The 16,094-nt window shown below is 41.1% G+C and overlaps 2 protein-coding genes across 4 annotated transcripts; one reads left to right on the top strand and one right to left on the bottom strand.

Annotated features, from left to right (window-relative positions):
• The first annotated feature begins 2,022 nt into the window (after positions 1-2,022).
• On the top strand, positions 2,023-7,473 carry golph3a (golgi phosphoprotein 3a). Its single transcript, XM_029134670.3, has 4 exons — positions 2,023-2,467; positions 4,177-4,308; positions 4,643-4,757; positions 4,995-7,473. The coding sequence occupies exons 1-4, from the start codon at positions 2,258-2,260 to the stop codon at positions 5,417-5,419; spliced, it is 882 nt and encodes a 293-aa protein (XP_028990503.1). The 5' UTR covers positions 2,023-2,257; the 3' UTR covers positions 5,420-7,473.
• On the bottom strand, positions 4,679-12,251 carry si:dkey-3h3.3 (uncharacterized protein LOC100144568 homolog). 3 transcript variants are annotated; one of them, XM_029134667.3, is made up of 5 exons: positions 12,098-12,251; positions 10,510-11,400; positions 9,475-9,692; positions 8,746-8,826; positions 4,679-4,814 (listed from the first exon to the last, which is right to left on the bottom strand). In XM_029134667.3, the coding sequence occupies exons 1-4, from the start codon at positions 12,101-12,103 to the stop codon at positions 8,757-8,759; spliced, it is 1,185 nt and encodes a 394-aa protein (XP_028990500.1). In that variant the 5' UTR covers positions 12,104-12,251; the 3' UTR covers positions 4,679-4,814; positions 8,746-8,756. The 3 variants fall into 3 exon arrangements, with proteins under 3 accessions (XP_028990500.1, XP_028990499.1, XP_028990502.1); XM_029134666.3 differs by lacking the exon at positions 4,679-4,814 and having other exon boundaries at positions 8,564-8,826; XM_029134669.3 differs by lacking the exon at positions 4,679-4,814 and having other exon boundaries at positions 8,564-8,826; positions 9,475-9,689.
• Positions 12,252-16,094: the final 3,843 nt, after the last annotated feature.

Genomic DNA, 16,094 nt, shown 5'->3' with positions numbered 1-16,094 from the left:
GGTCCTACGTGGTGACGCAGGCGGTGTGGGCGTGGTTGGAGCGCTCCTCGCCGCCTCCCCTCGACACGCACTCAAGTACCTGGCCGCCTGCTGTGTACATCTGCCTCCCACAGGATGGGTGAGGAGGGGGAGGATGCTCTCAGCTCCACAAGTAACATGACCCCTCAAATGCCACGAGTATCATGGACATGCGTGGTTCTAACAACTTCTACCAGCGCAAAGAATATAATGAAACAGCACTGAAGTAAAATGACGTTGAGTGATTTTCAAACACTTCAGCAAATTTGTTGAAACTGATTTTAACCACTTCTGCTTCGTCTTTATAAATACATAATAATTTATACTATACTCATTATATTTATTATAAATATATTATATTTTTGTATTTAAGAATTGGTGATTACTATGAATGAAGCAGTCAGATTCAGCGATTAAATACAGCTTCACCTTTTCCACCTTTTCCTTTAAATGAAGATGTGATTGCAGGTACTTTTCCATTGTGGTAATGATCATTTTAGTTCAGTAAATCACTGTACGTTTTTTTATCCACTGCAGTGGAGAATAAATAGTCACACAGTCTTTGGCATTTGATGAATGGTTTATTTTTGCCCCAGGTAAATTGGAAAAATATCTCTCTGTCACTTTTGCTTCTGCTTTTGTCAGCAAAAAGCTTCTGTGCGATGCATTCATAATTATGCTTCTTTTTTTGTAGAATTCATAAATGTTCTTCATGTAATCAGTATATGACATTTATCTATATTGTAAAATTTACGGCTGTCTGCATTTCTGACATTGACTCACAAACATACCAGTTAAATGCTGCATAGCAGAAACAATTGTACCCTTTAGGGTATTGGCCATAAATCCACACATAAACTCTTGTTTTAGTTTTAGTTGTATCATGTTATATCATGATCCATCTCATAATCAGTTATTGTGCTTTTTAATGTTATTTTTTTACCCTATACTTTTAACGGGCAAGATTTCTGAGGAAAAAACTCATGGTCTAAACAGAAATAAATTATGTGATGTAACGATTCTGCCTCTTTATGACTAATTAGTGCAGGCATGTAAAAGCAATTCTCACCCATTTTAATTATTTTCTGTTGACAAATGTATGGTAAAATACAAGAACAGGTGTAGATTGAAACAGTACAAGAGGAATAAACCAACCAAGTGGGTTATACATTACTTTAGCTGACTCCACCTGGAACTTTTTGTCTATGAAGGAAACACAGTGGTGGAGCAGAGTATGGGACTAAGACACTGGAGACACTGGTCCTGGGTCAGATCTGTTCATGGATGTATGTTTGTACTGTTTCTCTCTGTTTTCTGTCACTATTATTCTTATTAAGCTGTGAATCTGGTGGAAGAATTGGATACAAATTGTTTGTGAACAGTTTTTACTCCAGTCCTATACTTTACAAAGACCTCTTTGGTTCTTGCATTTGTCACCATACGCTCCAACAGAGCTGTCTTTCATACGACACAGGTCGAACGGTAAGATGTCCTGTTAAAGCAGGGTGTCGATCTCGGCCCACTATCTTTCTGGTTTTCCAGCTCCTACTGACTGCCCTGATCAGGTGCACTCAGTCAGCTGATCAACAGCTGGATGAGCCAGCTGACACCTGTTGGAGACCAGCAGGGACGTAGAGGACGCAGTTTGACACTCGTTTGTGCTAGAGACACTTTGGGATGAATTTGTGACAGTTTCTCTGGAGTAACAGCCTCAAGGCAGAGACTAACACACACACACACACACACACACACACACACACACACACACACACACACACACACACACACACACACACACACACGAACCAGACTGGAAAAGCTGAGAGAAACGAGGTATTTTTCAGTGTTTGCTCAAATATTAGTTGGAGCTTTAATTTGTTTAACTTTTAAAAATGAAAGGGACGGTGTTTAGGGCAAACAGTGGTTCGCATAAAGCACATTTAAATAATTTGGGAATTGTCTCAGCTGTTGCTGGACGTCTCAGATCAGATCAGCGCGTCCTCTACCTGCTGGAGAAGTTCGGTACAACACGGAGAACACGGCGCCATATTAGACGGACATTACACTGCTGCGGAGGAAGTGTGCTCCAGATGATTAGCTGCCCAGACAGCGGTAGTCAGGCCACTAAACACGTACGCAGCCGCTTTATGGTCGACAACAACTAGGTGAACAGAGCATCTCGGACAGCGGAGTCCGAGGCGTGTTGTTTCGCTCGTTGTTTGCTAAGTTGCCGGCAGAGATGACTTCCTTGACTCAGCGCAGTTCAGGCCTCGTGCAGCGGCGGACTGAAGCCTCGCGCAACACCGCTGACAAAGAGCGCCTGTCCGGCCAGGAGGAGGACGAGCCGCGGCGGGGAGACGAGCCGGACGACGACGACAGCGGAGACTCCAAAGAAACACGGCTCACCCTAATGGAAGAGGTTCTGTTGCTGGGGCTGAAGGACCGGGAGGTAACGACAAACGGCTAACGCGGCTTGTTGTTGCTGCTTGACGTACCCGAAGCTACGGAACGTTAGCATCTTTGTTTGCTAACACGCTAGCTGCTAACAACAATAACGGGCCGCGTCGCTACAAAAGTCGAATGTCGCCCAACGTATCGTCATTGTCAATAACGTGTGTCGTGAGCAGTGGGTGAACCGAATATCGTCCTATGTGGCCGTTACGCGGTGTAACTGTACCAGCTAGTGAGTAACGTAACTGTTTGCATAGTGACATGTTGAGGCTACGTGTTACTACGCGTGACCGTGGTTCGGGACGTGTTGTTGCCGAGCGGCGCATTTCTTGCTCTGCTGCTTTAACCTCGGCTGTTTCTGCAGCGTGGCCTCATTTTACGCATAGTGTGATTAGACACAGGTTAAACCTGTGTGTGTGTGTGTGTGTGTGGAGGTTTCAACAGGTGACTGGTGCACTAAACGTCACAGTTTACTCATTCAAACCTCTTTATGGCACCTTATTAAAAGTGCGAATAATTGTCTGACTAATTGAATTAAGTCTGAGTGAAAAATGAGTCTTTTGGATATTTTATTATTTTTCAGTGCAATGCAGTACATGTAGACGCAAACTAAGAAAAGACATCCATTAAGTTCTTGTTTTTACGCTTTTGAGCTTTGTGAATACCAGAGTGCTCACACACCTCACAATGTACCAACAAACTGGCAGCAAAGCAAGCTAATGAATGGACAAGACTCTTTTCTACCACCGCTTCAGCAGATACATTTTCTCTATAATAGGAAAGTAGTGACAAGTCTTCCCAAAGATCTGTGTTACAGACATCATGTTCAACACCTTACATTTAAGCATGATGCTTGTATCTGAGAAACGGTCTATACCTCAAGCTGTTTTTCAAATTCAAATTCCAACCAAATAAAGTTACATGTCTTTTTTGAGTGAGCCATTTCAGTTAGGCTGAAAACACTGATCTCACTTATGGAACAAAAACACATGTAGGAGATTCAAAGACCTATTTAAATATGTGTAAAAGGGATATGAATGAATCCCTTTATATTCAGAATGCCATTTTGACATGTTCCTGCCTTTGGTTGTGGGCCAATCAGAAGTTTAGGACATCCCTCATTTACTAGCACGGCCATTGTTTTTGCTGCTCTTAACTGGAGACAATCTCTTGCTTCAAAGATGTTCTGATGAATTCAAACTGGGGATGAAGATTTTTGGCTAATTAATGATTTTTAGTGGGCACAAAACTTAATTTATGTTTATTTGATCAACATATGTGATTTTCCTTTAATGTTCAGGAAGTCTTGGGCTGTTTTGTGGGTAATTTCTTTATCACCATCTGTAGAGGGTGATGCCATGCAGCATTCCTGACCTTTTCTGTTTAGCCGCACCAGTAAAAATTCCACAGAAAATGGAGGCACTAGTATGGTTTTCTTTTTAAATCTAAGCCTGTCAATTGTGGTTGAAGTAACCTTCAGAAGTCTGTCATGTTGATTTCTCTTATGACTGATACTGTTGCTTGTCTGTCTGCTGCAAATAAGGATCAGTTTATGTGGCAAACCTACTGATGCTGTTCTGTCTTTAGGCAGCTTTTAGTGTGGGGCCATGTCTCATTAGATCCAGCTGAGACTAAGGGAGCTCTACTGCTCACAGGATTTGTTTCACCTCAGCAGTTGATTTTATTGGATGTGTTCTCCTCATACAGGGCTACACTTCGTTCTGGAATGACTGCATCTCTTCGGGTTTACGAGGGTGCATGTTGATTGAACTGGCCCTACGAGGACGTCTTCAACTGGAGGCTTGTGGCATGAGGAGGAAAAGTCTGCTGTCCAGGAAGGTAGGATTTGCTGCTGCTGCTTCCACATTTACTACATAAATAGGGGCTCACCTGAACATTTACAGTATTATTTGCCAACACTATGTTAATTTCCTAGATCACACATTAACATAAAATTAAGCAATCATTAGTTTTATTGTGATCAAGTAAGAATACTCTGCCATTCTTTGTAATATCTGGGATATGTTTGGTTTTGGCTCCTATCAATCATCAGTACAACTATATTTTAGCTACAGTTCAGATCAAGTGATCAGCAGCAGCGCCCTGTGTGAGTCAGTGGATGTCTTCTAACTATTCCTTCTAACTGTGTCTCAATTCTGTATGACCTCTGCAGGTGATTTGTAAATCAGATGCTCCAACAGGTGATGTGCTCCTGGATGAAGCCTTAAAACACATCAAAGACACCCAGCCACCGGAGACTGTGCAGAGCTGGATTGAACTGCTCAGTGGTGAGTTCTGCAGCTCTAGCATGTGTCCATTCAGCCCAGTACATGCTGCATGCTAAACTGGAAAACAAAAAACAACACAAACTACTACTAGTATATTGTTCACAGTTTGCTTTGGTTGTGTGCAATGTCTGAGATACTGGTACTGTTTATTCTATTGATTTTATCTGTTCCAACAGTTTATGAATGCAAATGCACATTTTATCTTTTTGTGGTTAACTGTTTTTGTTTCATCTGCAGGAGAGACATGGAATCCTCTGAAGCTTCATTATCAATTGAGAAATGTGCGTGAACGGCTGGCAAAAAACTTGGTAGAAAAGGGCGTCCTCACTACTGAGAAGCAGAACTTCCTCCTCTTTGACATGACCACACATCCTCTGACCAACAACAACATCAAGCAGCGGCTCATCAAGAAGGTTCAGGAGGCTGTTCTGGAAAAGTGGGTCAATGACCCGCATCGAATGGACAAGCGGCTACTCGCACTCATCTACTTAGCCCATTCATCGGACGTCCTGGAAAATGCCTTTGCTCCACTGCTAGATGACCAATATGACCTGGCCATGAAAAGAGTGCGGCAGCTGCTGGAACTAGAGCCCGAGGGAGAAAGCATGAAGACCAACTCCAACGAGCTGTTATGGGCTGTGGTGGCTGCTTTCACCAAATGAGGCTACAGCAAGCTGTTGTGGCATTTCAGTGGCATTGTACGTTGGGGTGTGATTCTGCGTCATGGCCCCGATGTGTTGACTTGACTGACTTATATTTTCCCCCTGCCTGGAATTTTGGAATTGGCTGCTCTTTTTCCTTCCAGATTACTATCCTTGTTGATTTCTCATTGCCCTGTTTTTCCGTATATCATATTTCTATGTTTGCTTAAACAAAAAGAGCAGACAAGAAAACACGTAAATGAACGTGACCTTATGAATGAGGCCTAAAAGGTGTTGATTCATCTTTTTTAAATTTAGTTTTTTAGAGGTACGGCACACATTACTGCAGGTACCATCCTGACTCACCTTAACAATACATTACACAATGTGATGTATGTGTAAGCATGGAGGTAGTCATGCTGTATAGGAAGGTTAGCTCATGATCCTGACCAATCTATAACTAGATGTCCTCTTCGATCCAGATAGGATCAAAGTGTATGGATATGGTGCATTTGGTGTCACAGGATCTTTGATTATATATCAAGTACTGTGAGAACATTCAAAACTCAGAGCATACTACCTAGTACTGTCATCATTTTTACTCAGTTGCCTCCCCATCCATCCCTTTCTTCCATTACTTGCTCCTGCTGTGCAGGGACACTGGGGGAATTTTCTCATTCCATACTGTCCCATGGTGTCCCACTCCTGACATTTCTCTTCCTTCATCATTTTGGCCTAGAGACGTGTGAAACGTCCTTTTTTGTTATGAGCTCAAACACATCTTGTAGCTTATAAGCTAAAGAACTAACCTGTGTGGGTTTGTATGTTGGTTATTTGGATCTCAGCCAAACAGTAGTTCGTGAAACCACAAATCAAAAGCCAAAACACAGTCATTAGACAGTCTGTTAATTTTCTATGTAAAATAGGAATTTGTTATTTTGGCACAAATTTCAAAAACATGAATTGGCAGGAAGACATGAAATATGAATATACTAAAAATGACTGAAGCTCTAATTTTCCCTGGCCAATAATTTGTTATTCATAATGAAACACAACATTGCCTTGAATAATACAGCTGAGTGTGTTAAAACACAGGAACCTTTCATGGCAGCAACAGACTCAGGAAAGCAGAGCCATGCCTTCTCCCTCTTTTAGCTGAATTCAAACTGATTAATGGGAGCCATCTGTGCCCAGTGCAACATCAAGGACCTGGATTTGGTTTAGAAGACATGAAATCTTCGAGGCATTCATACAGTAAAGTCAGTCCTGACACTTTAAAATATATAACTAAAAATCAGCTGCAGTTAATGCACATCTATAAAAAAATAGTGATCTAATATATTGTCTGAATTCAACACAAAAGTCATTTGACAAGACATTGGAGCTGTCTTCATTTTAGACGTTTGTGTTCTGTAATAGATCCTAATATCAATCAATCAATAAGTGTCCAAATAAAATTTAAATAGCTGGGTAAGCTAGGCTAGCAGGTCCCACCTGCTTCCAGTCACACCCCTCACTGTATTAGTTGCACAGTCATCTGCGGCCAGCGTGGGCTCAGTGACGGTGAATTTCCCAAACATTAGCTCATGCTTTAATGTGCAGACGGTCTGTTAAACTGATCACTTTGAAGAATTTTGTTGAATCAAAGCATGGCTCTCATTTTGAAAGTATATGTATATATACGTGTGTATTTGTATCAGGACGTTTTCTCACAGGTGCACCATCAACATTCCAAAAGATCATGATGGAAGTTGTGCTCTAAACATCCAATGAAGCCTTTTCACTGTCAATCATGCTACACATTCTATACTTGCCTCAACTTTGATTTCTTGTCTCAACATTTGTTTAAGTATTCTTTGTTTTAACACCTTTTGCTACTCAACCTCATGGATTTTGTGGCGAGCATTGCTTTATTTACATAGCCTCTTTAAGATATTGTATGTAGCAGTGGGCTGGGACTGATTAGTCAGTGACTGGGGAGAAGAGGTGAGCAAGAGATTCATGCATCTGAACATCACCTATTGCAGACTGAATGAGAGATTATATGTTATCTAAATAAAGGGACCTCTAATCTGTGTATTTGATTTCATCCTAGGAAATAAACCTAGAGCTTTGGAAGTGCCTAATCATATACAGTTGTTTTGTTTAGATGCTGTGGACCTTGGACACACTATTCTTGTCCCATGTGAGAAGCACGGTTTAGCTCGTACTTAAAAAACACTTTAAACTCTGCATAAGCTACTCTTTGCTTCGCACGGGTAAAGTCTATCCATGAAGGTGAAACACTGGTTCAGACATAACCACAGTAAAACCTCATTGATTATAAACCATTCATGCTTGAATGCAGGACTTGTAGAGAAGAAACTGGGCCTCTCCATTTGCGTCATTATTTACCATAACTCACAGATTCTCTATTCCAGCTAAGCTACCAGCACACAGCTGCCAAACACTGTTCTACAAACTGCTTTTAAAAAAAGATCTGACCTGCCAGAATGATTTAACATAAACTTATTACAGTAGCGGGGGTGAACCCCTCTGAGGGGTAACACATTGTAATAAAAGCTATGATTGGTTGGTCAAATACATACATACATGTATATGTTATGGGGATATTCTGGTTACTAGGTGTTACAGTTACGCCAAGTTAAGGAGAGAGTAGCACAACAGGCAAAATGAGTTAAATAACCATTTACTCAGTCTAGTTAATTTAACATATAGTTCCTTTAATGCAGGACTGAAAAAAAGGACGGAGCAGTGTATCTGGTAGACTGGTCCTCACCATTTCAAGCAGCCAATCAGTATGTGTGTATATACAGTATGTATGTATTAGTGGGGCAGGCTTCAGCTGACCCACCAACCTAATGATGACAAAGTGGTAAGAAATGCATGAGTGGCTCATAACAGCCTCTCAGGCTGAATATGGTCCCTGATCTTCAATGCTGCATCCATGGAGCTCTGATGTGTTGGCTGATAAATGAAACTGATTTTTTACAGATAGATATTTCTATATTGTATGAGCTTCATACTCAAAAATATGAAATATTACATTTTAAATATTTCAATTTAAATGTTACAAATTATGCACATTATTATGATGATGTAAAGCTGTAAAGCTTAGTCCTAATTAATCTCCTAAATAAAGAACCAACAAACAATATGCAGAGGAATTGTGTCACCACATTTACAAAACATACAAACATGAACTTACAGGTCATTTTAAAATGTAAGTTTGAAATGAGGAGGAATAAATAATACAAACTTAATACGTACATTTTCCATTCATTTGCAGATTTCACTTTTTAATAATCTTCACTAACTAAATACATGTGCTTCGCTCCAAGACCAACCTCAGAATGACTCATTCAATTCCTTTGACCTTCAGTTCATCTCGAACTCGACGGAGATAATCAGGGTCTGGGTACCCATAGCTGCAAAGACAAGACACAAGGACAGGTGCACTATTGGTCACAATGTTAAAGAACAAGTTAAAGAACTAGGGCACGTGTAAATTGTTAAGATAAAACATTTATACTAACACTTTTTTCTATTTGACTACAATCAACAAAGGCTACATACATATGACACATTACAATCATCTGTCTACTTTGTATTTAAAATGCCAGCGAGTCCAGACAGTACAGGTTTAGTACGTGTTTATCATTCTCTGTTATTATTCTCTGAATGAGCAGAGCAATGGGTTCAGTTAGTCTGGGTGTCAGCGGGGTGTATCTGATTCTGTATTCACTACAATACGTGTCTAATCTGAACCCCTGAGCAGACTTTGGCTTCTTATGCCCAGTCAGCTTACTGATCTTTTGCCTTTTGAATAAAATTTGTTTGAGATGTGTCATCTGTTGCTACACCACTTTCTCAGGTGTTAGTTTGGACCTGTGGCTGGCACCTGGCATCACCTTCACAACAAGCTTTCCAACCCAGAATCAGTCAAATATTCTACGTTAACCTGTATTGGTCAGACCCAGAAATGACTCCTATTCTTTATTCACATTTCTGTGGCTGCAGAAGGATTCTCAGGATGTCCAGCGGTACAAGCAGAGACGGTGGAACAAAGTTCTTACTGTGTGGGTCCTCCGTGCTTTGAGGTTTTGTGGTGAATGTCATTCCACGTGACAACATTGTTCCTTCCACTGGTGGTGGACCGGCCAACAGTGAAGACAAGCTTCTGTTGGAAGGCTCGCTCCAGCAGGTGAAGGACCCTCCTGCCCTCTGAGCAGTCTGGAAGGTAGGCCGTACGGGACACGCCTTCATATGGCTCTCCAGGGTTAGGATGCTCCTGCTGCACACACACAACATCTGCTTTAAAGTGCTTATGTTTGCTATCGTGTCTTACTAAGAACTGTGAGAGGAGGAGGCCGAAAACATCATAAAGTAGAGCTAATACCAGTTTATTTAAGTACTTGGCATCAACAGTTCAGTGTGATGGTGAGGTTGGAACAGAGGTGAAGAGGTGAGTGCAGACGGGTTGGAGCGGGTGGAGGAAAGAACCAGGAGTGTTGTGTGACAGAAGAGTGTTAGTAAGACTCAAAGGAAAGGTGTAAAGGCAGTGGTGAGAGCAGCTCTGCTCTATGGGTTAAAGGCGGTAGCAGTGAGGAAGAGATGGAGGCAGCAGAGATGAAGATGTTGAGGTTCTCCTTATAGTGACGAGGTTGGATAGGATCAGCATCAAGCTCATCAGAGGGAAGGCCCACATTGCCTGTGTTAGCAACAGGCCAGACTGAGATGGTTTGGACTTGTGCAAAGGAGGGATAGTGAATATATTGGCAGAAGGATGATGATATATATATATATATATATATATATATATATATATATATATATATATATATATATATATATATATATATATATATATATATATATATATCTATATATATATATATATATATATATATATATATATATATAGATAGATAGATATAGATATATAGATAGATATAGATAGATATAGATATAGATATTTTATTTTGAAAAGTGTATACCTTTACCTAAGTATAAAAGGTAGGCTGAGATACAGCACCACGAGAAGTACTTATTTTACTGTATGTTAAAATGATTTCCGTTTTGTTTATTACTGTGTTTTGTTGCAGTCTTACCGTTTGAACACCAGCTGGAATGTGATATTCAATGGTTATTGTTCCATGTCGCTCAAATCCAGGCAGCGATGAACTGACTGTGCTGTGCTTCATTCTGCCTCCATCAGGTTGTGTCCCTGTCAAAGGTCCATATAAGTGGCCACATGTCGGACACACGGGCTTGTAGGCGAACGCTGTTTCCAGACAGTCTCTGCAGAAGGAGTGTTTACAGCGCAGGGTCTTCTTCCTGCTGGGCATCATTGCATCCATGCAGATTGGACACAGTTCTTCTTCACAGTCTTTGCTGTGTTCTTTGCCTGGACTGTCTGCTGAAGCTTTGCTCGTGTTTAAAGTGGATGCAGTGTTTGAAATGAGGTGATTCAGTTCAGCCATATGCATAAAAGGACCCGTGACTTCATATGTGTGGTTGTGTTTGGATTTAAAGAGCAGGTGTGGGAATCTCTTCTCCAGGTCCGTGTGCAGACATGCAGTCGCAGGGATGGATGCGACCTGCAGGTCGGACGCAGTTCTCTGGTAGAACGTGATGAATCGCTGTCTGACCAGCTTTGCCCTAGCAGGGCTCACTGAGGGGTCACATGGTCTCACAGTCACCTGGACTGTGTTCCTGGGGTTATTACGAGATGCTGTGTGGTCCAGCTGTTGCTTAATGATGAAACTGGTTCCTTCAATTTCAGATAGTTCTTTTTGACATTTTTCCTCAATGTAGGCCATGACAGTAACAGAGACGTTCACAGGCTCCACAGCTTGCAGTTTGTAATAGATGTCCTCCAGTTCCTTATAAGATCCCTCCACTATGTAATAGGAACCTTCTTTCCGTGACTTACAAGGTTGAAGACGTTTTTGATCCTGAACCTGAGCTTCATGAATCATGGCCGTGATGTTTGTGATGAACTGCAAAAAGCAAAACAGTTGGAATTAGTTAATAGCAACACTGCATGTTGAGCAGTCTCCTTTACAGGCAGCACCAGCACACATCAGTAAAGTCATCAGCACTTGGCAGTCAGTGCCACCCAGCATGCAATGGGCCAGCACGGTCACGTGCCAGAAACAACCACAAGAACTGACATTTTAAGGTGTTTAAAAAAAGGTTGGCTGACAACACTAACATATGCTGAACACACTGGGATCTATTGTCAGCAAGCATTCTGGTACAATATAGGGACTCAAATACAGAATTGGCTTTTTCGTTCAAAGATAGACATTAAGATCAAAGAAGGCTCGCTGCCTCAGAATGAGCGGTGCTCGATGTGGAATGATTTGATTAATCATCAGTGGTCAACGTCTGGCGTCTTTTATTTTGAAGGTTGAACACGTTCCAATCACAAACCGGAAGTCAGTTATTTAACCATTTTCTGAAGAACTCGTCTGTTTCTCGCCAAAGGGGCGATCCATCAAACATGTTCTAGGCTCATGGTTTTCTTTCAGGACAAAGTAGCGAGAGAGACAGACGCGTTCCTGCGTTCTTGTTTGAAGAACAAGCACAAGTGAGCGTCAGCGCTTGTTTAGCTACAACGTTATTGCCCCCTCTATAAAACCCGCCTCATCTTTGGGTTCCGTCCTCCTGTAAAACTGTGAACACACAACTTACCGCCATACTCAGACTTCTGCCCCTCGTTGTTTGTGAAGACGGCGAAGACGCTTCGGTTTCAGTGCAGTTTCACTTTCACTAACTTGTCTTCAAGCTTCGGCGCGTGCCTGTGGCGACGTCTGTCGGTTGCTATGGAAACAACAATCAACTTTACCTGCTGTACTTGTCTTTATTGTGTAGGAATTGTAGTGTTGCTTGTTGATAGAAGCACATGTAGTATAACATGTTTACATGCAGTATAACATGTTTACATGTAGCATAACATGTTTACATGCAGTATAACATGTTTACAGCCTAACTGATAAAATACAACATAATCTGAAGGACGTCAAGTGTTTGGATAAACTATCTGAACTACATGTGAATATATTCAGACAATGTGCCACGACGGTTTACAGTTACTGGAATGATAAGCATGTTTTTATTTGAGCTTGTTATCAGTACTTTTATATGACTTGGATTTCCAAAATGTCTTTGCAGCAGCAAAAACATTCTAAACCCAAGTGTTCACTTCAATTGGAGTCATTTTAACTTTTAATCCCAATGATTTTGAAGCCAAGCTGTGATGGACTAGGGAGCTGTTCAGGAGGAACCCGTCTCCTCTGACAGCTGGGACGCACTCCAGCAAACCTGCAACCAGAGATAAGTAGTATCTAAGTAGTATATAGGTAGTATTATAAGATTGAAGGGACACTCTGATTCCTCCATATTTTCTATGCAGATAAATTATTATTTATTCTTCTACAAGTCCCCTAAGACACCATCAGTATTTATTGGATAGTCAGAATTCAAATGATAGATCTCCAGAATGTATTTTTACCTAGTCAAAACCATAACTTGAGATATCCTCAACTACATTTTGACTAGGCACAATTCGAGTTTTGTTTTATCCGTAATTCAATTTTGCCTAGGCAGAATTGCCCATTGACCCGGTTTGTGTAGGACGACAGCTGCCTATTTCGATCTTAAACGGCCATAACTTATATATGATCCCCTACATGTTTCAGAAGCTTAATTATGCCCCATTTGAAATAGATTGAGCATCCAGCTCTCTTGACCACTGTCTGTACCTGTCTGAGGCCAGTACAACCAGTATGATGCTAGTTTCACGTTGCCAAAAAGTGATTCATGCCAATATATTTTGATAAGAATCTTATTTCTGTGTCATTTTAAGTCCATGGACCTCTTCTTGTTAATATTAACAGATTTAAGTTAACTAACTTGATCTGTCTGTACCTGTCTGAGACCAGTAGAGCCAGTATGAGGCTGTCTTCCTGAAAAGACCAGTAGAACCAGCAAGATGCTGGTTTTATGTTTTGCCTAAAAGTGATTAAGTAGTTGAGGCCCTCTTCCCAGGGCCCAATGAAGACCACAGCCCAAGTAGCCCTGATATATTTCCCTGATATATCAATAAATCGTTCTATTGCTGGTGGTGGTTGCATGTGGATGGGAGTATTCTTAGTTATTTTTTTTAGTTTTTTAACTTTAGTTTTTGATATTCTAAGAAATTGGCACTAGTGATTTCATAGTGGGACATTTCAAAAGAGGTGAACTTGTCTCTTGTGAAAACACGTTTCAGATGTGTTATGCCTTTGATATGCCAAGTCCAAAAGTGTGTTGCCTTTTGTTTTGTATTATGTCTGGATTGTTTGTTTGAAGAACAAACATGTTGCTGCAATAATGAGTCGTAGATCTAATAAAAGAGTCCTAGAGTCATTCACGATCGACAATTGCTGTAAAGAGAATTACGATGATTATTGCGGTTGTTTACGGAACATCTAAATGACGTGGTATCACTATGTCCACTGGAAAACGTGTAAAACATAATACTTACAAATGATGGCTATTTGACACAGACACAAACCGATCTGAACGCCTTAGGAGGCAGTGCACGCTCCCCAGTGTTGCCAGATGGGAAATAAAAAAATATGGTACTGTCGCTTTACAATTATCATATTACGAAATAAAATAAAAATATATGTAATAAAAACAACTTTAAAAATCACAGTGCATTTAAAAAGAAACCCATTCTATGTGCACATAAACTACGGAAATAACACAGGTTTAGTGATTTCAATTAAACAATTATTTCATTCATTTTCGGGGCTAGAGATTTGATGTCTTGTTCGTGTTTTCTGTTTATTAATACTCTAATTTCTGACACCCCATGATAGATAGCCTTAGCTTAGGTTGCTAACGTTAGCTTCTAGATTAGTTTGGCTGCAGCAACTCTAATACTAATTCTATAAATAATTTCATCCTTTTGTAGGTGATATCAGCCGGTCGCACATCGTCACAGAGACTCTTTGAAGGAACTACCGCAGATGAAGAAAAGAAGAGGGTTTTGGCTAAATGAGGAATCTGTAGCTTTCTAACAACTGTCTGCTTTGATTCATAATAAAAAGCTGCTAAAAGATTTTAAAAACTAGGTCTTTATTCAAACGCACTGATAAAATCTAACCTTTTGTTAAAAACTAAGGCAATGTCCCACTGTTTATCTGTAAACCTGAGTAAGACGCCCGCAGGATCAGGTTCATCTAAGCGTAATGCATTCTGGGTGTTGTAGGATGTTCTCTGGACATAGACCATCAATCTTAAATGATGAATAAATTTGCTAATAAAATGCTACATTTTTATAACACACTTAACAAGTTTTTTAGTCTGTTGAAGTTAAGTGCTAATATCAAGGCAGCATTTTAAGCTTTCAAATGACAACAGGTGAAAATATTTAAACGACTTCAGTACAAATAAAATCATCATCATGTCACTGACTCACTCATAGGTCTTTGCTTGCTATGTCTGTTCAGACCAGCTGAGGGCAGTGTTTGTCCACGCATGTCTCCTGTACTGTACTCCTCTACTGTAACAGGAAGGAGTATGGTTGAGGCTGCATATATAAGGGAGCAGCCCATGCATATCTAGAGGCTGGGATCCCAGCGTATCCATACGACACAGAGCTCCAGACACTCACAAATGTGTTCAGTCTGTGGCTTTGTTGGCTGAAGATGCCGTCGGAGAGAAACACCTCCCTGCTCTGTCTTGTTCATTTTCATTTGGGACATAAGTGGCTGTAGGCATTGTCCTTAATACCTACTGTATGTGTGTATGATGGTGCATATGACATCAGTGTTGCACCAGGGTCTGTAGTATGTGATGTTCACCTGGCCAGATGTGATAACCAGTCCTCATCCACTACAAGTTCCCATAGCCGGTAATGGTGCAGTCAGAAAGGCCGTTCTCCTTCATTTCAGGGCTGAACTGTGGATATTGTGTCCGTCCTGTTACAGGACCTGTTTTACTGGTGTGGCACCCGGTTTTCAGAGTAACATCTACGACCATGTTCCATCTTTGAGTGTTGTGTTTCTCCATTTCAGCTCGATTATATGAGGCTTCTTTCACATAAGACAGCTTTTCTTCTTGCTGTCGGCTCCACGGAATGAGAGTGTGATCTGAACTTTGTGTGTACAAATGTGAGGTCATTTCTACAGTTCACAGCTCCATGGTCCTGGAACTCCAGCACTTCAGGTCTGTTTGCCTCTGAGGACCAGAGGAATCTCAAGCTGAGTTCACAGACTGCTCTGACGGCGTGTTTATGGGACCAGTATAGTGGTGATGAGGACGGTGTCAACGCCTTGGGTTTTATTAGAGGGGTATGAGTCAGTGGAACTGGTGCAGCAGCCAGTTAGACTCCAGCTGAAGCTTCAACACCATCTGTGTAACCAGCAACAGGCTCGTACAGCGATGTCCAGCAGAAAGCTTCACACACAGCCACACATTGACACACTGGCAATGACAATTCACATTTAAAGTCAATAGGTGGGTACCTGAACGAGAGTCCAGTACCGTCATCCTGGGCTCGTGCCCAGGTTGCTATAGGGAAAAGTTACTTTATTCTGGGTCTGGTGTGAGGTGTTAAATGTCCAGTCACTTTCATCCAGGACAGATGATATTTGACCCTGTGACGGGGACGGATAAGTCATGTGTCAAACGTGGTGTA

Source organism: Betta splendens, chromosome 19 (genome assembly GCF_900634795.4).
Source record: "Betta splendens chromosome 19, fBetSpl5.4, whole genome shotgun sequence".
NCBI classification, from domain to species: Eukaryota; Metazoa; Chordata; class Actinopteri; order Anabantiformes; family Osphronemidae; genus Betta; species Betta splendens.
Note: the sequence above shows the minus strand (reverse complement) of the source record. Positions and strands in the feature narration are given on the sequence as shown.